Below are 21,813 nucleotides of genomic sequence, written 5' to 3'. Positions count from 1 at the left end.
CAGAAAGTTTGTCACATCCCGAGCTATCGAGCTATAGAACGCGTGATCATCGTCAGGCCAGGCTATGTTCAGGAGGAGCCGAAAGTCCGGCGGCTCTCACTGGGACATATAGCACATCTTCCAGAAATTCATCTGCAGGCATGCGGAAAAGGCTATCAAAGTATGTTCTCGATTATGTATATTTACAAAAGCTATTGTTGTCCCTGAGCGAAGAGCTCTTGTCCGGATGTTTCAACGCATGTCTCAACCTGGCAGCAAGTCCTTGTTTGGTTGCTTCGTTCCTTGTATCAATATCTTGTCTTCATTCTGCTTGGTGTAGGCGGTGAGCCAGTCGGGTCCGTAGGCTTAACACCTTGAATCTGCGCCCTAAAACGTCTGTCTGCGGCTTCGAAAGCCAGGTCACGATTGAATTGGCCTTGAGCCTCAGTAGCGAGATCTGACCTAGGCATGGTCGGAAGATCATGAAAGGCAGAGCCGGAACCAGAATTGATGACAGCGTCAATTGGGCGCAGACCAAATGCAGGCGGAGGAGGCGGGACTGGATCTACAACCGGCTTGCGGATCTTCGCAGTTCTCGCTCGTAGGACCTCATCTGCTACTTCTTTCATCTCCTCTGCCGTCAAAGCTTCATCTTTGGATTCCTCCATGAGAGTCTCCATAGTCTTGATGCTGCGAATGAACTCATCGTTACCTTCGACCTGGCTCGTGATGATCTTGTCCATGACATGCTCGTCTTTTCCAGCCTCGACGCTGATATCTTGCTGCAACACGTCGCTAGGTGGTTTCATCCACTCTGCAGGCTTCTTGTTTGCGTTGCGCTGAGGGTTCTTCTTGTCGACGACCCGAGAAGAGAGGCCAGTTTTGAACAATTGCTTGTCGTATAACGCGAACTCGAATGTGCCTCCAGCAACAAAGCGATAGACGAATACAGGTTTCGTCTGTCCGAGACGGTACGCTCTTCCGATGGCTTGTTCCTCCCAGGTTGGGTTAAAGGCAAAGTCAAAGATGATGACACGGTTGGCTTGCTGAATGTTCAAGCCAAGACCTCCTGCACGAGTTGAGATGAGCAAAACATCGAGCTTGCCATCGGCCATCTGCTTGAGTACCCTCTCGCGCTTATCCTGAGCGACGTCTCCTTGAATGCGTCCATAACTGGCACCCATACTCGATAGCATACGATCGAGGAAGTTCAAAGAGGGTATGCTCTGAGAGAAAATCAGAACCTTGTCGCCCGCTTCGATCGAGAGACGCATAATCTTTCGGACGAGCAAGGTTTTGTAGGACAGCTCAATAGAATCGTCATCAGGAACGACTTCGAGCAAAGCATCGACTATAGCTTTGTTGATGTCGTACTGAGAGATGTGAGCGTCTGCGTATGCTGCATCTTCTCCGGCCGAACCCTCTCGCGCGCGGACAGCCCCAGAAACCGTAACTGCCGTTGACGATGGAGTAGACGACTCTTCCGGGGGTACGCCTGCTGTAGATGAGTCTACCGCAGTCACAACTACTGTGGCTGGGCTTGCAGGTACTTCAATCTCTGCAGGATTGAGTGTAGTCCTCTTGCCCTTCTTGTTGTTGGTGGTGGTGGTTTCTTTTGGGGGTTCAAGCAGCTTGCGTCGGAAGACAATTGGGTGGTTGCACAACAGCTGCAGGATGGACAGCCACCCAAAAAGCTTGGCCTGAGTGATTGTTGTCCCTTCTTCACCAGCCTTGCCACGGAGGATTTCTTTGACATAAGCCGCATAGCCTGATCTCTGCGATTCGGTCAGTGGAATTGTCAATACGAACTCCACTTTTCTCTTGAGAGAGCCTTTGAGCACAGTGATGTCGGCGCGATTGAGCTTTGGATCAATGATATCTTTCAGTGCTGCCAGCTTTTTCAGTGATCTCCGAACTTCGGACGGGCTGCTGTCGAAATATGTTCCCGCTTCGATTGGTTCCTGGTAGTGAGCTTTGAACTCGACTTTGTTGCCTAAGAATCCAGGCGCTACCCAGTCGATCAAAGCAAAGATTTCGGTAGTGTTGTTGCTCATAGGTGAGCCTGTTAGACCAATGCGGCGTTGAGTCTTGATTTTGTGAGCGGCTAGAGAAACCTTGCTTGAATCGCTCTTAATAGTGTGTACCTCGTCGGCGACGACAATATGAGGCTTTTCCAGAAGGATCTTCAACACAGTCTCATGCTGTGCATCATCGAGGGCTTGCGTCTTGCCACCCTGGCGATTTATCAATCTGGTAAACATTGTATAACCGCAAAGCATTATGCCTCCTTCTCGACGCCAGCTTTTGAGCTCATACAGTCTCAATTCCTTAGCTGTTACTTCGCTGCTCAAGCTGAAGACTTGGAACAGCTTCTTGGGGCACCATGTGGCAATCTCTTGCTTCCAGTTTGCCATGAGAGATGGCGGGCACAGTACGAGGGCTCTGAACTTGCTTCTAGCCTTCTTCAGATCTTCGGGAAGAGCATCGCGTTTGTTCATGTCCTTTGCTGTTTCGGCTACTGCCGTAAGGAGCGCAAGGCTCTGAGCTGTCTTGCCCAAACCCATCGTGTGAGCTAGCAAACAGCCTTGGCCGTCCTCATCTTGAGGAGCAGTGATTTCTCTCCACAAGAATTTGACGCCCTCGAGTTGATGTGGCTTCAGACGTTTGGCGATATCCGCATTGAGGTACACATGTTTGGAGGGATCCACACCATCTGGGGCGTAGAGGGGCACCTCGTTCTCTCCATCCTCACCAGGCATGAACGATCCAGTTTGGCTGTACTGATTCTGTGACTCGAACGCAGCAAATCGCTCAGCTGCATTAAGTCGCTTTCTCACAGCGTCTTGATCTAGCTTCACGACCCTCTTGCGAGTACTGGAGTGACCTGGAACGTCTTTCTCGTTGAGCTCGCCATCACTGTCAATCAGAATGACGGCTTCGTGATCTTTGACAGCGTGGTCCGTTCTGAAACGCTTCAGTGCTCTCCAGGTAATACCGTGCCATTCACGCAAGTTAGCTTCGTAACCCTTTTCATCACCATCCCATGGCCAGTCATGTCCTAGAGAAGGAAGGTCCGATATGTCCGAATCGAAATACCTATGATCAATATGGATGTAGCACAAGTAGAGTCTGGCGGCATATCCCATGGCTCTAGTGTCTGTGTCACCGTAGCCATCGAAGTATTCTTCTCCATCGTTCGCAGCAGCGATCGCAGCTCCGATCTTCTCGAGACAGGCCGTCATGTTGCCAGTGAAAAGACGCACAAGTGAATCGAGTTGATCTTCGCGGAGTTCAGACACCAGCTTGAGTATCAGTCTTATTTGATCTGATTCATCCTCGAGGTTCTCGTACTCCCAGCCTTGGATCTGGGCCAGAGAGTCGTTATATGGGTCTGCCGAATAGGCGATTTCTGTCTGCGTCCCCTGCTCCTCCTTGACAACAAGCTCGTTCGGAGGATTTTGAGGTGCGGTATGCGCCGCGGTGGGTAATACAGGGCTCGATAGAATTTCGATGTATTCTATGTTCTTCCGTGCAGTTGAATTTCTGGACTCGAATAATGTCCTCGGCGAAGGCAGACCAGGGGATTCTGGTCCAGAACCAAGACCTATAGCAAGTCTGCTTTTCTGTGGGGTTCGGATGGAACTGAGAGTCTGGTTGATGCCTGCCAATGTCTCGGGCGGCTCGCTGCCAATAGATTCATGACGGAGAATCTTGCTCGAGTCAGCGGGCCTCTCGGTAACATCTGGCATATCTTCGTCGGCGGCGAGAACAATGTCGGGGTTTTCCGCGCCAGGACTTGCCAATTCGTCTGGTGGATCACTCGGCGACAGCGACTGAGCCATGTCGATATCAGGCTCAGACTCATGACCATCTTCAGAGAGGCTTTCTCTGGCATCTTCAAAATTCTCGTCGTTGACGACGAAGTCCTGCATGTCGTCGTCCGAGATGTTTCGCTCGAGAGCTTCTTCCACAGCACCATGACGGCCTCTTTCGGATGGTTTGACCTGTCTCGCTGCGGTTGCAGGCTCGACTTTGAGTGCCCAAACGCGGATCTTCCACTCCTCTTTCTCCCGGTCATTGACGGTAGGTTCCAGAGAAATGCAGGCTTGCTCGACTTCTTGCTCGGTCTCCCATGTGCTTTCGACGAGTCTACTCTTGAACTGCTCGAGCCTGGCATTCAAACGCTCAATTGCTTGTGTAGCACCTTTGGTCAAGGCGCGAGCTGTCCTCATGTTGCCTTTCGCAAGGCGCCACACACTGCGTGCTTTGCTCTTGTCGAGCTTTGGTTGCTGGTCGGCACGCCAAGCAAGAGCTTGTAGCTCGAGGATTTTGTCAATCAGTGAAAGGACCAGTTCGCCAGAGAGAGCAGGGGCTTCAACTGCAGAGTCTTCCTCTGCCATCTCGTCGTCAGAACCGCTTTCGGATTCTTCAACTCCAGCAATTTGTTCGTCTCCCTGATCTGAGCCATAGTCTGACTCTCCATACAAGGGCAGGACTTCATCAGCTCCTCTATATCTGTCAAGGAGGTAGTTGAATTCGCCAGGGCTCAACTGTGTGTTCACTGCCTCATCTTGTTGAAAATGCAATGTTTGTGCTCTCTCGCGAATGACCTTGACGCCCTTCTCTGATGACTTAAAGACAGTGACTGATCTGGTGTCCTTATCCTCGAGTAAGCGTTCGGGGTATGGATAGACTGCGAGGGCCGAGTTCCGGTGATACTTGATGGGCTGAGTGTCGGACTGCTGGAAGGCATGCTGTAGCCGACGGTAGACGAATGAAGCAGCTCCCATGAACTCGGTCTCTCCGAAAACAGTAAAATTGTCGTGGGAGTCGTCATCCTCCATCTTGGTATCGTCGATTTCTGCGCTGTAAGGAATGTTTCCATAGAAGACCTTGTCGATCGGAAGCTTCTTGTCGTGCAAGAAGCCAGAAGGTCGATGTAAGGGCTCAGGCTTGGTTGTGGACTGAGGTGTGACGGTTGGACTTTCGGCGGCTCCAGGCCGAGTGTCGTCGAGGGTGGTGTCGAGATTCAATTTACGGCGTTTCCGGCCGCCAGAATCCTCGACGAGCACCTCTCCCTTGCGAACTTTGGCTCCGGTGGCTTGTGTGGGCGTCTGAGGAACTGAAGCATGGGGAGTGGGTAGCGGTAGCGAAGACGGCAGATCATTCGGAAGCAAGCTCTCAGCATAAGCCACGGAAGACTTGCGCAGTCCAAAGATCATTTTCATGATAACCATACGCTCTTTGATGCCAGCAATGCCGAATTCGTCCTTCAAAAGGGTAAGATCGACAAATTGTAGCAGCATGTGGCCATCGAGATCGTTAGTAGACCATTGCTGAGCGAGGTTGCCGAATTGATTCTGCTGGAGAAACTCGACAGTCTCTGCAGAAGACCACTTGTAGGGATCAATCTCCTGCATCGTGAGTCGATTTGCTGTTTGATGGGTTCGAAAACGATGTTGGGTTTTGGTGTTCTGAAGAGCGTGAGGCTTAGAGGTGACCGAGGTTAGCGTCTGTGGAAGAAGGGGCGTGTGAGTCTGTGGATCGTTGCCTGACGACTAACCTAGAGAGTAGCTAATGAAGGAGGAATTCTCTCTCAATGCATTTGATTGTTGCAAGGAATGAATCTGATAGCGCTCACCAACGTTAGTCGCTAGCGAAGGACAATGTCGTGATGCCGTCGAAGCGCCAAAAGGTAATGAGAGACTAGATGAGTGAGACTCGAAGATAAGAGGCTTTGCGTGTAGCGTAAGAAGCGGCAAATTGGTCTGTCGAGTGATGAGCGCTTCGGATGAAGTGGACGTGGGTGCGAGTCGATTTTATGTACATGGGATGGGTGTTGCAAGGCGTGTTGTTCGCAGGTGAGGGAAGCAGCGTGTTGTCTGCGATTGCGAGAAGTGCAGGACACTGATAGAACAGGTCTCAGAGTGACCGTCGCCTCGGCTGTTGAAGTCGAAGTGATGTGTCTCTTTTTCTGCTTTGCATCTCCTCAGACCCCGATAATAGCTGAAGTCCTCACGCGTGCGTTTGATGCTGTCGTTTGGACACTTTCATGTAGTTTTGACACGACAGCAACAGAAATGAGCGCAGATCAACTTCAGTGAAGACGCGCGATAATCTGTCGAGATAGCGACAATTAACGAACCTGTGTTCACTGCGGGTCGAGCTGGCGCTTGAGAGATGGTGGAAGAGTCCAGGCAGCACTTGCCGTGACGCGATCGCGGCAACGGACAGCTCACCGCCCGGCATTTCATCCGTCAAACAGACCCCCGGCACTACCAACTCTTCCTATCTTTGCATGCAACCAAGTCTTTCATAATTATAAGCTCCTTTCACCTGTCCTCGATATCCTCGTCTCTACCATGCCGCGCGAGATCTATCCTAAGTACCCTCCGGATCTCAACGAGGAGCAGCTCCAATACCTGATTACTAATGTCAAAGACTGGTCCATTGCAAATGGTCTGGCTGTGAGACCGCTGCCGTCATGGGTTACGAAGGAACAGGATCCAGTCGGCTCGCTAGCAGTGACTGCTCCCGTTACTCTCTTCCCTAGTCTGTTCCCTAGAAACTGCTTTGAGCAAGGCCTTGGCATTCAGACGGCATACAACGAGCTCTATGCTGCCATTGCAAGCGATGAGACTTGGCTCAAGCAGATTGTTGAGGAGTGAGTTATTCCATGTTCTGAACAAGAGAATTGACTCTCGCATGTATGTTCGCTGCTGACAACGTGGTCAGACTCGTCGAAGTGGATGATTTTATTGCGGAGCTATGGAAGGTTCACCAGGCCGTGAAGAAGGAAGGATATGTCCAGGTAGATACCACCACATCTGAAACATCTCAGCCTCATTTATCTGACAAGTTCCCAGGGCATCACTCTTGGACTGTTCCGTTCTGATTACATGGTTCATCTCGATCCTGCTCACTCTGATGCCAAACCTACCATCAAGCAGGTAGAATTCAACACCATTGCTTCATCCTTCGGTGGACTTTCCACGCAGGTCTCAAGACTACACAAGCATCTTCTCTCTATGGATGCCTATCCGGAAGAGACTCAGTCAACCATCAATACTGCATCTCTTCCTCCAAGCACATCGGTTCCTTCGCTGGCTGGAGGTCTGGCTGCCGGCCACCATGCTTATGGTGCTTCGAAAAGTGGTTCTCCTCTTTGCGTCGTTTTTCTCGTTCAGGATCCGGAACGCAATGTCTTCGACCAGAGACATCTGGAATACACTTTGTACAATGACCATCAAGTCAGAGCTTTCCGTGTACCCTTCAACAAGATCATGTCTCATACCAGAGTTGACGAAAAGCGAAACCTACTTTACACCCCACCCCAAACGCCTAACAAGACTTGGGAGGTTTCTCTGGTCTACTTCCGTGCTGGCTACTCACCTGATGACTATTCCGGCAAGGCCGATTGGGACGCTCGTCTGCATATCGAGCGTAGCGCGGCCGTCAAATGTCCCAGTATTCTGACTCACTTGGCCGGCTCCAAGAAGGTTCAACAGGTGCTCGCAACACCCAACTCGCCTCATCTTGCTCGCTTCTTGCCAGACAAGAACAAAGCGGCCGAGGTTCTCAAGACGTTTGCACCAATCTACCCACTCGACAAGAGCGAAGCAGGTCTAGAAGCTTGCAAGCTCGCACAGAACCCAGAAACAGCGACGCGCTACGTCCTCAAGCCTCAGCGTGAAGGTGGCGGCAACAATGTCTACCGCAAGGCGATTCCCAAATTCCTCAAGGACACTCCTGAGTCGCATTGGCCGGCTTATATCCTGATGGAGATGATTGAACCACCGGCACTGACCAACTCCATTTTCCGGAACGGAGAAGTACAAAAGGGCGGTGTCATCGGAGAACTGGGTGTATATGGTGTCTGCTTGTGGAAGACGAAGGGTGGTGAGGATGGCATACAAGAGATGCTCGAGAACAAACAGGCTGGTTACTTGCTCAGGACAAAGGGCGACCAGAGCGAGGAGGGTGGTGTGGCAGCTGGGTTTGGCTCTGTTGACAGTGTCTGTCTTGTCGATGCGTGAAAAAGATTCGACTATTACTTTCTTGACACAAACTAAAGTAAATACTTACCATAAGACCTCTCCTGCAAAGTAAGGGACCTGTGTATGTGTTCCATGACTAGACTAAGAAAACAACCACCTCGTGGATATTCACAGCATGGTACCAGATACAGACAGGGTCATAGTCAAGGCACGCATGTGAAAGTTGATGCACGGACCACAAGTCAGTGATGGGCATCTTGTCCAGACCATTGGATGTTCGCGACAGAGAGCCCAAGATGACATTTCGACCTCCGGCAAGCCCGGTGCCAGTTGGTTTCTACTCACGGTCGACCCCAAATCTGCCGACTTTAAGGTCATTCAAGACCAGTGACCACGAAAGTGGCGCCGACCCAACACCATCAACCTTGACTTCTCCCTCCGAGGCGGCATCCATCGAGGACTTCTCCCTGGACGCTCCTGCCTCGATCGACTCGGGCAGTGAAGACGAAGATGGCGACTCCATGCCCTCGCCGCGACAGCCCATGTATCAACACAAGCAATCCCAATCGCATACGTATCTCGGCCCTGCCACCTTTGCGCCGCCCTTCTACAATCGCCCTCCGACGCCTCTACCACCCAGCCCTTCGTTGACGAGTCTGCTGCGCCCGACCTTCAGCACGCATGCCTCAAGGCCTACAACGCCAGACCCCAGCAGCGACGAAGGCACCTCGCAGACTCCCAACAGTGCAGCTGCAACCACCCTCACAACGTCTTTCCGCACCGCAAAGCCCATTCCTCGCGCTTCGCCCAAAGTCCCCACCTACGAGTACTATGGCTTTACCCTGTACCTGACATCCACCCTCACCTTTGCAATCTATTTGCTCTGGAGCTACCTGCCTTCGCCATTCTTGCATCAGCTGGGCATCTACTACTACCCCAATCGCTGGTGGAGTTTGGCTATCCCCGCTTGGTTGGTCATGCTTGTCGTATGGATCTACGTCGCATTGGCTTCCTACAACACCGGATACCTGACTCTCAAGATGCATGCTGTCGAGTGTCTGGTCGACGATGCTGCAAACATTGCTGTCGTGGATGCAAAGGGAAACATTATTCGCAAGGATGATGAGGGAAGGTGGAAGTTGCATCGGAGGGACAACAGTACTGGAAAGAACATACCTCCGAAAGATTTGCAATGGGATACGCTGTGGAATGAGGGTACGGATGCTGTTATGGATGTGCCTATCGGTGGTGTGTGCGAGATACTCTATGGCACAGCTGATGATGATGATGATGATGACGATACGATGTTATGATTTACAAGCATGCGAACAATACTGAAAGAGAAACATACCCGTATCCTCCCATCTGCTAAGTCTGTGATCTATGCAACTGTGAACACGCACCATGGTATCGAGAAACAGGCCAGTACCCATTGAGAAGCGACTGATCATGGGCTCTCTCTGGAAGCATCTCTGGCTCGGAGAACACGCAAAGATGTGTTATCAATCATCTATACTTCAGCTCCCAATCCATAATCGCCCTCAACAACCCTCCACGATTCTCCCAGGCACCACCGTATGCCATGCATGCGTCCACAATGATCTTAGCTTTGCAAACGACCAGGTCCCGCACGACAGGACGCTCAGGCTCCGGCGAAAAGAGCACCGGGTAGGGCGACTGCGGGGTGGGACCAAGGCCCTGCTGCCCTTCCCAGGCCTTTGTCGCTTCGGCCAGCTGCTCCAGAAACATCGTGTCGCCGGTATCTGGGTCCAGCACAAGAAGCCACGACACCAGGTCTTCAACCTCGTCTCTTCCAGGGGTGTTCTTAGGCACCACCTGGTGGCGGAGGAGGGTCGCCACAAGCTTCGCTCTCAAGCCCCTGATGGCCCTTGCATCGCCTGCTTGGGCCGCCACACCCAAAGCAAGCAGGTCCGTGGTGCACGTATAGTGCATTAGGGGGTATCTGGCCAGAAGAGTTGCCAGCCAATTCACCAACACGTTGCGATGACCAGTCGCAGTTGGTCCTTTGGCCTGGCACACCGGCAGATGGTAGCTGGGCGGTGCCTCCTGAGGCTGGACAGGCGAGAAAACGAAATTCGGCGACAGTGGGAGAGGGGTTTCGACCACTGTCGGAGGAGAAATTGAGCGACCCCTAGGGTATATCTCGGACAAGACAGACCCCTGACCAGACTCCTGGCCGGATGCAGCATCCTCTTCGAACAGGATCAGGGCCATGTCGAAGGGATCGGTGGACTCGACTTCTGATGGAACCCCTGGTGCAGCCCCTGATGCTGCGGAGTCATATGACGGTGGTAAAGGTCCACCCCCTGCCATCTCCTCGTGGCTTCGCTTCACCCCCCTGCCACTGCTGACCTGTACCCCTTCCTCCTGGGGCAACCAACCCTGGCACCTCCAGGCACCGACGACGGCACTTCTCCCACCCGGATAGAACCGATAGTGGTTGACGTTGAAGCCAGTCACGGCTGGCTCTGCGAGGATGGCCTTGGCTCTGAGAAGGCCTTGGTAGACCAGAGGATCGTGGGCGGCGAAGAGGTCGAAGCGAGTGGCCTCAGACAAGCTCTTGAGCTTGCGCAACGTCGACATAGCATCGTCTGGCACGCGGCCGAGACGTGGCTGGTTGGGCATTACGACCCAGGATTCTTTCGCAAGAGAAAATGAAGTGCGTAGAAGACGAGATGACTGGTCGTCTCTTGCATCGTTATCATCGTCGACGGTGCGGAGTGGCACGATGCCATCTGACAACTTCCAGGACGCAGGTTCGGCAGTCTCGATGCCCAGCGACTCGACGGGAACAAACATATATAGAATACGTGGTTTGCCACCTTGGCTTACGATAATCCTCTGGCTCAGGAGAACCAGGAGCTTGTTGTCTTCCTCGTTGTGGGCAACGGAAAGTAGGAGGCTCAAGTCGCCTTCGTGACGGCAAGGTTGGCCCAGATGCTCACGGTCAACGTTGGAGTACTCCGAGTTGCCTGACTTTGAAAACAAAGCGATAACGGGCTGTTCGTAAACGAGCCATTCTAAGCTGACACGCGGCGACAACTGTGGCTCCAGAAGCCTTATCCATTCGGATTGTTGGGACATCTCGCGAAGATTGATGATGGAAGAGTTCTGAAGAAGAAACAAACGATATCGAAATTGATTGATGTAAATTGATGAACGGACAACACAATGCTGGGCTTGACGTGCACTACCAATAGAGAAACAGTCAGTACAAGTCTGACAGAACACAGTCTTCATGAAGAGGTGGAAAAGAGCAGAAGCCCCGTACGAGTAAATCGTACGCCCACCCACCCGGGCTTTGTTTAATGAGGCAGCCCTGACCTAGTACCAAGAAGCTGACACAGATGAGACACCCTGTTTGGTATGAAGAGGCCTAGACGAACAGAACAGGGACTGATCCAGCCCCACAGGCTTCGAACATAACTGCGGAGATGGTAGGAACCACCGGGCAGCGCTGCAAGAAGGGGTGTGGGAACCGGGGACAGTATGAACTGACGCGGTCGGGTAGTCTTCCAGGGATGGCATCAACCGGAAAACAGCGACTGTACCCACTGGGCAACTCGGGTAGACTGGGGGCAGTGCTACGGGGAGATTGCGGGAGTGGGAAACAGCTAAAGACTCACACGTTTACTTTGCAGTCGGGCAGGTTGAATGCGGGGACAGAGAAGCAAGGTGATCATCCGGTACGTGGAAGAAAGAAAGGAAGGAGCATTCCGCTGACGCGCGCGGTCGAAGTTATAGTAGGCAGGCGCGTGACGCGTCGGCCTTGTTTGCTCGCAATGCAAACATTAGGACGCCGACGCGTCAGGGTCCGATTTGTGCCGTCTCCCCACGTGCACAGGTATGCAACGCAGGAGCTATAGAAATGCACAATACTTTCGAGAGATAGAATATATTCCACTGAGAAGCGGTATATCTTGGACTCTCTTTGGATACAGCTTAGATGTCGAAGTTATTGTGCATTTCTATAGTGGAGATTCTCTCCTGATACGTGGAGAGATGACAATGTTGCAAACTTCCAGGTGCAGTCAACAATACCAAGAAGACACAGAATTTATTTGCCAGTCGAAGCTGGATATTCGCTGGGGCCCTCTTCTGATGCAGCTCTAATCTAGAAACAACTGTGCATTTCTATAGCTTGGAAACGATCAACAGAGTTGCTACAGAAGAGACGGGTTGGCGAGTCAGAAACCGGGCATGTCGGTGCGGCTGCCCCATGTTTGATCTGATATGTGGCATCAAGCTCCCCCCTTCGACTCGAGGGGTAACGCGTACACGGCTTCTGCTTTTAGGAGGTCGCGATTCCATGACTGTCTGATGGCCCAAAGAAACCTGATCCAATTCACCAGAAGCTGAGAGACAGCGCACAAATGGATGCAGTTCGGACTCAAGTCTACAACCTGATAGACCAGGTGCAACAAGTGCCGACACAACTGTTGCTAGCCGTTGCTTGCTTGTCCGTCTTCTCCTTCGCAATTCTGGTATTGTTTATCCACATTCAGCAGACGCACGCAACTCATTCTGACATGCAACTCAGCTGTACCTCGGTCTGTTCATTGTCGCTCCTGTTCCCCGACCGCCGCACGAGTCCGAGAAGAAGTACACAACCATCCTACCTGACGGGTCTGTCAGCGACCCCGAAACGCAACCATGTTGGTACGACCACCATGTCTCGCTCAAATCACAGGCTCGCACCGGCAAGATCGCTACAGGTGATGCTTTCAGACCTACCCAGCCCGAACTCTTGGTCACCGTTGTTGTGCCTGCATACAACGAAGAAGAAAGAATGAGCGGCATGCTCGAGGAGGCTGTCGAGTACCTGCAGTCAACCTTTCCACAACCGCTACAATCGCAGTCGACATCAGGCGACAAGCCAAAGGGTTGGGAGATTCTCGTTGTAAACGACGGCTCGACCGACAAGACCATCGACACGGCCCTGTCCTTTGCTCGCAATCATCAACTTTGTTCTACCCCTCCCACCCCGGCTGGTCCATGGTCTTCTAATGACGGTCCCAAGACGCGGTCCAAGTCTGCTCCAAAAGTCGAAACAGTCCCTACCAGTATACCTCATGGCAGCATCCGCGTCATATCCTTGGAACAGAACAGAGGAAAAGGAGGAGCTGTCACCCACGGCATGCGCCACGCAAGAGGAGCATACATTGTCTTCGCCGATGCCGACGGTGCTTCTCGCTTCTCAGACTTGGGCAAGCTAATAGAGAGCTGCGACCGTGTCGCTGATGCCAAGGGCAGAGCTGTCGGCGTTGGGAGTCGAGCACATATGGTTGGCAGCGAAGCTGTCGTCAAGGTAAACAAATCACAATCCACCGAGCTGAGCATCATCACTAACTCTCCTACAGCGCTCCTTGTTGCGAAACACCCTCATGCATTCCTTCCATCTTCTGCTACGTCTTCTTACGCCCCCAGCCACATCGTCGATCAAGGATACCCAGTGCGGCTTCAAGCTATTCACTCGCCCTGCTCTCCCATACATCGTTCCGTACATGCACAGCGAAGGTTGGATCTTCGACGTCGAAATGCTCATGCTTGCAGAGAGTGCTGGCATTCCAATGGCCGAAGTCGCCATCGGTTGGAAAGAAGTCGGAGGTAGCAAGCTGAATGTTGTCTGGGACTCTCTGGGCATGGCTTGGGGACTGGCTGTCTTGAGAGCTGCATGGATGGTCGGCGTCTACCGAAGGGACGTGTAATCTGCATTCTCAATCTCTTCGCCACCGTGTACATCGATTTTACCATAGACAAAAGCAGCATTGAACCACGTCATTCCACCCCATGGCTTTGGGCACAAACATGATCAACTCAAACCATCCTAAATTAACAATCCGTCAACATCGAACATACGAAACGGAATGGCAAGCGTTTTTCTAGAACATTATACAATAAGATAGACACTTTTAGATTTTGAACTTTGATTTGGCAGATACACTACTTTCTACATATTATCAGATGCAGCAACTCAAAGGTTGGCGCAGGTCTTGGGGTACTGAACAGATCTCTTGACAAACTTCTTCAGTCTGTTGCCATCGACCGAAACAACCATGTTGACCTTCTGAAGGTTCTGAGCACTGGGCTTCAGAGCCTCCTGGTAGGCGTGGATGTTGCCGTAGTTGGGGCTGGAAGGAGCAGTGTCGACATCGAGGTAGACTAGATTGCAATGTTAGGAACAAAGATCAAAGTTGGACACACGGTCTTTGCGTACAGCTTGTGGTGTTTGTGACAATGGTGGGGTCCAGCATGATGGCGGCGGCGGTCTCATCCCCTAGTTGTCGTTAGCATCTGTATCTCTCGATGGATGGGCCTAGAATACATACAGAGGGGGAAGATGGTGCCGTAGTACTTGTGCATCAGAGAAGAGTAAGGGTTCTTGACCTTGTAAATGTCGTCGAGGTACTCTTGGGTAACCATGACCTGGTTGGCGACGTTACCAGCGATGGCTGGACACACAGTCAGTATTTGTACTCGTGTGAAGGTTTCAGCCTCAAGATATGGGAAACCTACTGATGTTAGGGAAAGGAGCAGTAAGAGCAATCTTGGTGCCTTCGGGATCAATCATCAAGTTGATCTGTTGAATTGTCAGTGAAAATCACTCGTCACCTTCTAGCCTGAACTTACGTCAGAACTCAGGTCGGCCTGCAAGACACTGCCGGTAACTTGCAGAAGGTTACTATCAATGTAGCCTCCCTAGAAGAAGTGTCAGTCCAGCTGTCAATTTTGAAGTCCTCAAGGTTGCCATACCATGATGATCAGCTCCTTTGCATTCTTTGCAAAGTCGGGATCCATGCGGATAGCAAGAGCAATGTTGGTCAGAGCACCGGCCGAGTAGATTGAGACCTGACCAGGGTATTTGCGGACTTGCTCAATCATGAACCATGCTGCGTCCTTGGAGGCGAATGTGGTGTTGGGGTAGCCCTCGTAAAGAGCGGCCTTTGAGACGCGAGTTGGGTCACCCGAAGTAGGGTCGTTGCCCAATGCCTCGTAGGTAAGGTTCTCTGGCGCAAAGGCACCTTCCCATGCACTGGAATGACGGTCAGAACAGTTCTATACATCCACTTGCAGAGTACAATGACTCGGCGACTTACAGCTTGCCATGGACCATCTCCCAAGTCTGGAAAAGCTCGGGTGTGTTGAGAATAGGGTAGTCTGCTCCCTTGTGAACGGGAATACAAGAAAGGTTGCCAACTTCCAGGGTAGCCAGAGCATGCCTACAACCATTGTGATTAGTACAGAACATTTCAATCGCGGGTCAGGTAGAATTACAGTCCAGTCTGCAAGGCCCACGAGTTTGCGGTGTCAGAGACAAGACCAAGAACGTCCCAGCCGGCATCAAGTGCCATAAGGAAGGGAATGAAACCAGCGGTTCCCCAATCGTTGTCCATGATAACCTTTGGTCTACTGATGTTCTTAGCCGACCTTTCCTGAAGTTGCTCCAGAGGAGCAGCTCCAGTCAGGCTGGCAGCAACCAGAGAGCCAGCAGCGAAGAGCTTGGAGAACGAGAGAGACATTGCAAATAGAGAATCAGACAAAACGATCGATTTGAGAATCAAACTCCACTTGCCCTAGAAAGCATTCTTATAGTCACATCCACATTAGCAAAAAATCCATAAATCTTGGCGTGCTTATCTTTATCAATATTTAGGTTCGACATTTTGGCAGGTCAATAAGTTGCGGGTGAAGCGCCTTGTCGCGTGGTCAACGGCTCGGACAGCGGAAGGGACCTCTGTGGCCCGTGGTCGTATGCCTTGGCTGACAGAAGGCGTACTCTGAACCGCGTCTGCTTGGATAGCCGATGGAGAGCCACTGATCGGGCAGATAACAGAGATACACATGTACGCTGATAGGATGCATATGCGATTGCTTCGGTCACGTCCGTGGTGCCAAGCTACCAAGCTATTTGAGATGTTTAGTCAAGATAGACGACTACTCTATGTTGTATCAAGATAGCCGAAGCAGTCACCAAAGAGAGGTACAAACCCAGCTTTGTTCAACTCGAAGCTTTGGTCATGACTCTTGGTGCCAGTCCATGGACCAAAAACCTTGCATCACTGCGGTAGCAACGCGGCATATTTGCCGGTCAAGAATAAATCCAGTGAGAAGTGCAGATCTTCGGAGACTGTCGGACCGTAAGGACAAGGACGACAAAAGTGCTCACAAGTCGCGCGACTTCTCCAGTTGCAAAGATATGTATGTCATGCTCCTCAGTAGAAGCTATGGGCATGCACAGTTCCTTTGGTGCACAAGAAGTATCCATCGAAGGTCGCGATCTTATAGGCTCTCTGTGAACCTCTCCACCGTCTGGAAAGCACTGTGCATGTTCAAAGGTTGATGGCATTGGTCTCACGCTATGCGTTGAGTGAGAGACAAACAGTGCCCACAGGTGCAAAACGACAAAATTGTCGCAGCCGTGAATCGAACACGGGGCTCGTGCATGGCAAGCACGAATTTTACCACTAAACCACTGCGACTTGGAATGAAGCACAAACATTTGAAGAACTATATATCCACAAAATTTACGTGGGAAGCGCGTGGTTCGGCAAGCTCGCGCCAGTTCGGTGAACTAAACTTGCATGCTTCGTCAAGACCGCGGTCATAATCATTCCACACATCACACAACATGGTGAGTTCATTTCGATATTCGATCGCAAACATGATCGAATGGCTAACATGCGCAGGCTCGTAACGCAGAGAAAGCGCAAAGCACACTGTTCAGATGGAGGGCGCAACAAGCAGCAGACCTGGGCATCCTCGACACAACCCGCACGCGGCGACCAAAGGCCATATCGCAACAAGAATCCGTACCGACATGTGAGCGCTGGCGCGGTCAAGTGCTCAAGGAGATATCGCGCAAAGTCTCAAAGATCCAGGACCTCTCGCTCTCTGACTTTCAAATTCGCGACATCAACGACGAACTGAACAAGCTCTTCAAGGAAAAATGGCAGTGGGAGATGCGCATTCGCGAATTGGGAGGGCCGAACTATATGAGAGGAGGTGGTCGGGTTGTCGATGAAGAGGGCAGGGAGATACAAGGAGGTGGAAAGGGCTACCGCTACTTTGGAAGAGCAAAAGAATTGCCCGGAGTGAAGGAGCTGTTCGAGGCCGCAAAGATCAAACCACAGGAAGACAAGGCTCTGGAGACGCGATCGGATCTACGCCAGAAAGTCGATGCCTCCTACTACGGCTACAACCTTGACGAAGAAGATGGCAAATTGCTAGCCTACGAGGCACAGAAGGAAAAGGAAGCATTCGAGCATACTATGGATGATCAAGACGCGGAGGACACGGACTGGGAGCCGTTACCTGGGGATTCTGGAGATGGTGTTGCTTGGAACCTTCCGACCGCAGAAGAAGTTGAGGCCGAACTCATCGAGAGAAGGAAACGAAAGCTGCTTGATAAGCTGTGAAGACCTGGTGGCACTCTGCGCAGTCTACGCAACATGCTTCATCATGCTCCATTATGGCCGCCGATCGTCGCATCATACTAGCCATTCCTGCATCCAAACGGCACCCAATATTCACGCGTCAGCTATGAGAATCCACACTGCCAAGGGTCCATTCGCATGGACTGACCCATCTCGAAAACCTCGTCTGGTCCCTGGTCCTGCTGTCTTCTGCAGATAAATCCGGCCTTTGTAAATAATGAATCTGAGATCTTCCTGCCCTGGGATCAAAAAACTCACATTTTCAACCCATCGCGCTCTCGATACAACCACAATCATGGTCTGCCTGTGTGATGTACTCTATCATATATATATAGAGGTCTAATAGAGCTGTTAATAGAAAGGTCTTGCCTTCGCCATATATCATGCACTCAGGAGTGTGACCCTGTGTGTAGTTGACTTCCGAAGTACGAGGTGGCTTAAAGCGCTTCTAAAGAAAATGATATCCCAGAGAACAAAAGAACAGGTCTAGAAGGAATTTGTCTCCGGATACTTTTGGCCATCACAAGATGCTTCTCCACGGTGGTTGCCCTTATCTCGGGCATGGTGCACGTCCCATTCTAACCGACTTCGCTCTTGCCCTGCTCAATCACCCACCCCGGTGCACTCCGCATAGCGGCCACGGCCGAACGACGGAGAGAGAGATACGGAGTCAACGGCATGTTATCTTCAAGCTCCATGACAATTCCTCGCAATGTAGAGCAACTCGATCGGAGGACGTCGAGTTATGCATCGGGCGTCTCCGACTTCCATCAGGAAAGAGAATATGAACTTGATGAACCTCAACACACTCTTCCCTATATAAACTACCTACTAGATCATGTCTCGACTCCTTCAATCTGCCTTGCACACTGCTCTCTCTAGACCGTCGTTGTCGCCAAATCATATCAAGCTCAATCCCCATCAACTCTGTTCATACGCCACAATGGCTGTCAAGATAAACAAAATCTCAGTACACAAGATCCGACCATCGGATTCCCAGATAGATTTTGTTGCTGAGATCAGGGGAGCAGACTTGGAGAACCTCTCAGGTAAGTCAACCATCTTCTAAGAAGCATGGACTTGAACTAATATTTTTGTTCGATAGAGGAAGATTTCAAGATCATCAGAAATGCTTTATACGAGAACAGCGTGATTCTATTCAAAAACCAACAATCACTCTCACCCAAAGCTCAATTCGAGCTAACACAAAAGTTCGACCCTTCAGCTGGAACTTATGGACACGGAAAGACTCTCGACGCGAAAAGAAGCGTGCTTCACCCTGACCTCAAGACCATTCCTCACCAACCCCAAGTACAAGTCATTGGAAATGGCCCGGTTGCTGAGTTTGAAGGTTTGAAAGATATCACTCTCAAGCACCCTCATCACAAGACTTTCCACAAGACACCAATCAGCGAAGACGATGACCGCGAAGCAACGAGATTCTACCGCTGGCACATCGACGCTGCACTATATGATTTGTCACCACCCAAGGTCACCAGTCTTATGGCTGTCAGTGTACCCAAGACCGAATACCAGACTCTTCGTTATGATGACGGAAGTAATGACGAGATGAGAGTGCCTCGTGGAAGCACGGCGTTCGTTAGCTCATACCGTACATACGACCTTCTCTCAGAAGAAGACAAGGAGTTTGCTAGGACGACAAAAGTGCAATATGCTCCCCACCCTTACATCTGGATGTCGCCTGCTAGATCCAGGAGTGATGGCCTCGGTCTGGTTTCCGATGGTCTTGAGCTGTCTCGCGATGAGTTGCCGCCAATCGACGAGAAGAAGATCAAGATCCTGCCTATGTGCTGGCGCAATCCCGTCACTGGACGATTGGCTCTGCAAGTTCACCCTTCTGCGGTCGAGAAGCTCCATCTTGCTGATGGTACCGTTATCAGCGATTTGAAGCAAGTCCGAGATATCATCCACAGGCTTCAGAGACCTGGTATCGCTCCTGAGCTAGTATACTCAGTCAATTGGGATGAGGGAGACCTTGCTCTATTCAATAACGAAGGAGTGATTCATTCAGTCACGGGCAGTTTCTTGCCTGAGGAAGTTCGTATCTTCAGACAATGCAACCTGGCGGCCTCTCAGGATCCTCTTGGTCCAGAATGAAGCCTATATCAGAGTGCCGGAGGGTGACAGAACAACACAGATAGATTTACATCCACTAGACGAACAAAATTACAATCGTAACAGCGTCCACAAAACTCTTTCATGGTGCAAGGCGCAAGTGATGTGACAATCTGTCGAGAGGATCGCGTGGTGGATGTGCAGAAAAGAAGCGATGTGCGCTGATACTGCATTGGATGAACTCCTGCGGGCTAATTATATTTGAATGAATCATGATTTTTCTACGGTCTCTGAACCGACTGTCGGCGTCGCATCAACTTCTCGGCATTTCTTTGCATGAACGATTCTCCCAAGCCGCCACTGCTCTGTTGCTTACTGTAGCTCGGTCGGGAAAACGAACCGTACAGCGACCCAGGAGTAGGCAATTCTTCTGACGTTTCACTGAGGTCCAGCTGAGGGTCCTCCCGCACAGACGGTCTTGAGAAGCCTGGTGAGATTGGCTGGGCTGATGAAGAAGACGAAGTTCCGAAACTCCCAATAGGGATGTTGAGGCTGGGCGCATCGGTGATCGGTGATATATCTTTATCGCTGGGACTAGCCGGACTTGCTGCGCGCAAGGTTGACTCTGAATCCAGACCTGAGTCCAGATCTGCATCGATGTCTTCTATTTGGGTTGTGTACATCTCGGAGGACTCAAACTCTTCATCCATGGAGAACGGCGAAGCCAGTATTAGGTCGCCGCCAGGATTGATCTTGGATGGTGAAGAGTCGTTAGCCAGGCCGGGACCGCGGGTGGCCGAGGCGAAGCCCAGGCTCAAGCCTCCAGGTTGAAGTCCGGTTTCAATGCTCTGAGGAACACTAGACTCGATTTTGTCCAGTGAGGGCGATCGTGGTGGGACTGCTTCGAGCGTCGCTGCTGGCGTAGGTTGGACAGGAACCTGGAACTCGATGTGTTCAGCGACCAGATCAGTGTCTGGAGGTTGGTCAGAGGGTCTGGCTGCACTCGAGAAGATGTTATCACTCGGGGCAACGACGGCATCGCCCACAATGAGCGAGACACGTTTCTTGTTGGACAGTCTTGGGCCAGCCGATGGCGACTTCAGAGCGGAAACGAGGCTTCTCCCTTGATCGGAACCAGATGAAGGGGTCCTTGGACCTAAGGCGCGCCTGTAGGATGGGGACTTGTTATGGCCAGCAGGGTCGGTGTTAGCACGCTGCAGAGTCTGACGATCAGGTAGAATGGGCGTTGAAGTGGCAGGATCGCTGAGCACAGGAGCAGAAGGAGAGCGGTCGAGACCAGGAGGTCTACTTTCCAACAGAGGAAGATATGCAGGAGTGAACAAGCCTAGCAGCTCACTTTCGCGTTCGTGGTCCTTTTCCTTGGAAGGCTGTGCGTCTTGGTTGCTATCGGCAGCATTGGCAGGCGGATCAGCAGGTACGGTGGGCGAGGCATCTCCAGGGGATTGTGTAGAGAGAGCAGTCGGGGATCGATAGCGAGTTCGCAGCTCGCGCTCGTGAAGTTTGAACTCCCTCTCTTTCTGGGCGATGAACTTGTGGATCTGGTCGTCGAGTTGGCGGCGCTTCTGGTCGAGTTCCTTAATAAAGCCATCTACATCGCCGTGGGCGCCGGCGACAAGTTCGAGGCTTCTGCGTCGTGAAGCCTGGCGTCCCTCGGTTGGGCGCGGACTGGGAGACTGGTTCAGAGAGGCCGACAAGGGTGGGTCGGTGGATATGGCGGCAGGTTGGTCTGAGGGAGCCGAGGGAGTTGAAGCAGATAACTGTTGCGATGGCGTGTCTCGGTCGTCGTGTCGGTCAGCTCGGACAGCTTCAGCTTCGGCTTGTCCAGGCATTGGCATGGATGCGGGGCCGGCGGCCAGGCAGTCGAGGATGTTGCTCATATGCGGCTTGTAACTATGTGGACTGCTGGTCTGATGGGGGAATGGTCAGTCCAGTCGAGGCCGTCGGGGTCAGGCACAAGGCGTCGAGTACCATGTGCTCAGCTGCCCGAGAGCTCTTTGTACGAGATGGGGGACAAGGAGCGTATCAAGGGCAATTCGACGTCCAGTTCACAGCAGAGAGAACAGGGCAATGGATGAAGGATGTCTTGCAGATTGCCATGAACGAGTCTGGAAAAGGCCATGTTCTCAGCACATGCAGCTCTGCAGCCCTGCACCACACGAGTGCTGATAAGAGCCGCATCCGAGCTAGCCTTTATACGTACATATTCCCCATTGGGATGTGCCTCCTCAGCGTGCGTCACACCCATGCCTGTCGGCGAATCACGCTCTGGCCAAGTTTGTTTGCGC

At 51.8% G+C, this 21,813-nt stretch overlaps 9 protein-coding genes across 9 annotated transcripts; 5 read left to right on the top strand and 4 right to left on the bottom strand.

Annotated features, from left to right (window-relative positions):
* Positions 1–287: 287 nt before the first annotated feature.
* On the bottom strand, positions 288–2,738 carry M436DRAFT_52451 (uncharacterized protein; the record flags this gene model as incomplete). Its single annotated transcript, XM_013569726.1, has 2 exons — positions 288–1,352; positions 1,509–2,738. 2 exons carry the CDS (start codon positions 2,736–2,738, stop codon positions 288–290), a joined length of 2,295 nt encoding a protein of 764 aa, XP_013425180.1.
* Positions 2,739–6,341: 3,603 nt separating this feature from the next.
* Positions 6,342–8,015, top strand: M436DRAFT_84068 (glutathione synthetase large chain; the record flags this gene model as incomplete). Its single annotated transcript, XM_013569896.1, has 3 exons — positions 6,342–6,643; positions 6,715–6,790; positions 6,846–8,015. The coding sequence occupies 3 exons, from the start codon at positions 6,342–6,344 to the stop codon at positions 8,013–8,015; spliced, it is 1,548 nt and encodes a 515-aa protein (XP_013425350.1).
* Positions 8,016–8,569: 554 nt separating this feature from the next.
* M436DRAFT_15210 (PIG-P-domain-containing protein) lies at positions 8,570–9,274 on the top strand (the record flags this gene model as incomplete). The annotated part of the gene is made up of 1 exon (XM_013569586.1): positions 8,570–9,274. A coding segment is annotated over one exon (705 nt), but the record flags the coding sequence as incomplete, so codon positions are not given.
* Positions 9,275–9,482: 208 nt separating this feature from the next.
* M436DRAFT_84066 (uncharacterized protein) lies at positions 9,483–11,081 on the bottom strand (the record flags this gene model as incomplete). Its single annotated transcript, XM_013569895.1, has 1 exon — positions 9,483–11,081. One exon carries the CDS (start codon positions 11,079–11,081, stop codon positions 9,483–9,485), a length of 1,599 nt encoding a protein of 532 aa, XP_013425349.1.
* A 1,289-nt stretch (positions 11,082–12,370) lies between these two features.
* On the top strand, positions 12,371–13,705 carry M436DRAFT_65900 (dolichyl-phosphate beta-glucosyltransferase; the record flags this gene model as incomplete). Its single annotated transcript, XM_013569800.1, has 3 exons — positions 12,371–12,481; positions 12,538–13,305; positions 13,358–13,705. 3 exons carry the CDS (start codon positions 12,371–12,373, stop codon positions 13,703–13,705), a joined length of 1,227 nt encoding a protein of 408 aa, XP_013425254.1.
* A 266-nt stretch (positions 13,706–13,971) lies between these two features.
* M436DRAFT_52251 (nucleoside hydrolase) lies at positions 13,972–15,517 on the bottom strand (the record flags this gene model as incomplete). The annotated part of the gene is made up of 8 exons (XM_013569684.1): positions 13,972–14,159; positions 14,215–14,274; positions 14,327–14,449; positions 14,514–14,577; positions 14,628–14,696; positions 14,751–15,030; positions 15,095–15,217; positions 15,273–15,517. 8 exons carry the CDS (start codon positions 15,515–15,517, stop codon positions 13,972–13,974), a joined length of 1,152 nt encoding a protein of 383 aa, XP_013425138.1.
* Positions 15,518–16,626: 1,109 nt separating this feature from the next.
* M436DRAFT_65898 (Isy1-like splicing factor) lies at positions 16,627–17,413 on the top strand (the record flags this gene model as incomplete). Its single annotated transcript, XM_013569799.1, has 2 exons — positions 16,627–16,629; positions 16,685–17,413. The coding sequence occupies 2 exons, from the start codon at positions 16,627–16,629 to the stop codon at positions 17,411–17,413; spliced, it is 732 nt and encodes a 243-aa protein (XP_013425253.1).
* A 961-nt stretch (positions 17,414–18,374) lies between these two features.
* M436DRAFT_52107 (Clavaminate synthase-like protein) lies at positions 18,375–19,549 on the top strand (the record flags this gene model as incomplete). The annotated part of the gene is made up of 2 exons (XM_013569661.1): positions 18,375–18,480; positions 18,537–19,549. The coding sequence occupies 2 exons, from the start codon at positions 18,375–18,377 to the stop codon at positions 19,547–19,549; spliced, it is 1,119 nt and encodes a 372-aa protein (XP_013425115.1).
* Positions 19,550–19,788: 239 nt separating this feature from the next.
* On the bottom strand, positions 19,789–21,405 carry M436DRAFT_84061 (uncharacterized protein; the record flags this gene model as incomplete). Its single annotated transcript, XM_013569894.1, has 1 exon — positions 19,789–21,405. The coding sequence occupies one exon, from the start codon at positions 21,403–21,405 to the stop codon at positions 19,789–19,791; it is 1,617 nt and encodes a 538-aa protein (XP_013425348.1).
* Positions 21,406–21,813: the final 408 nt, after the last annotated feature.

Source organism: Aureobasidium namibiae (genome assembly GCF_000721765.1).
Source record: "Aureobasidium namibiae CBS 147.97 unplaced genomic scaffold scaffold_14, whole genome shotgun sequence".
In the NCBI taxonomy this organism is placed as follows: domain Eukaryota; kingdom Fungi; phylum Ascomycota; class Dothideomycetes; order Dothideales; family Saccotheciaceae; genus Aureobasidium; species Aureobasidium namibiae.
Note: the sequence above shows the minus strand (reverse complement) of the source record. Positions and strands in the feature narration are given on the sequence as shown.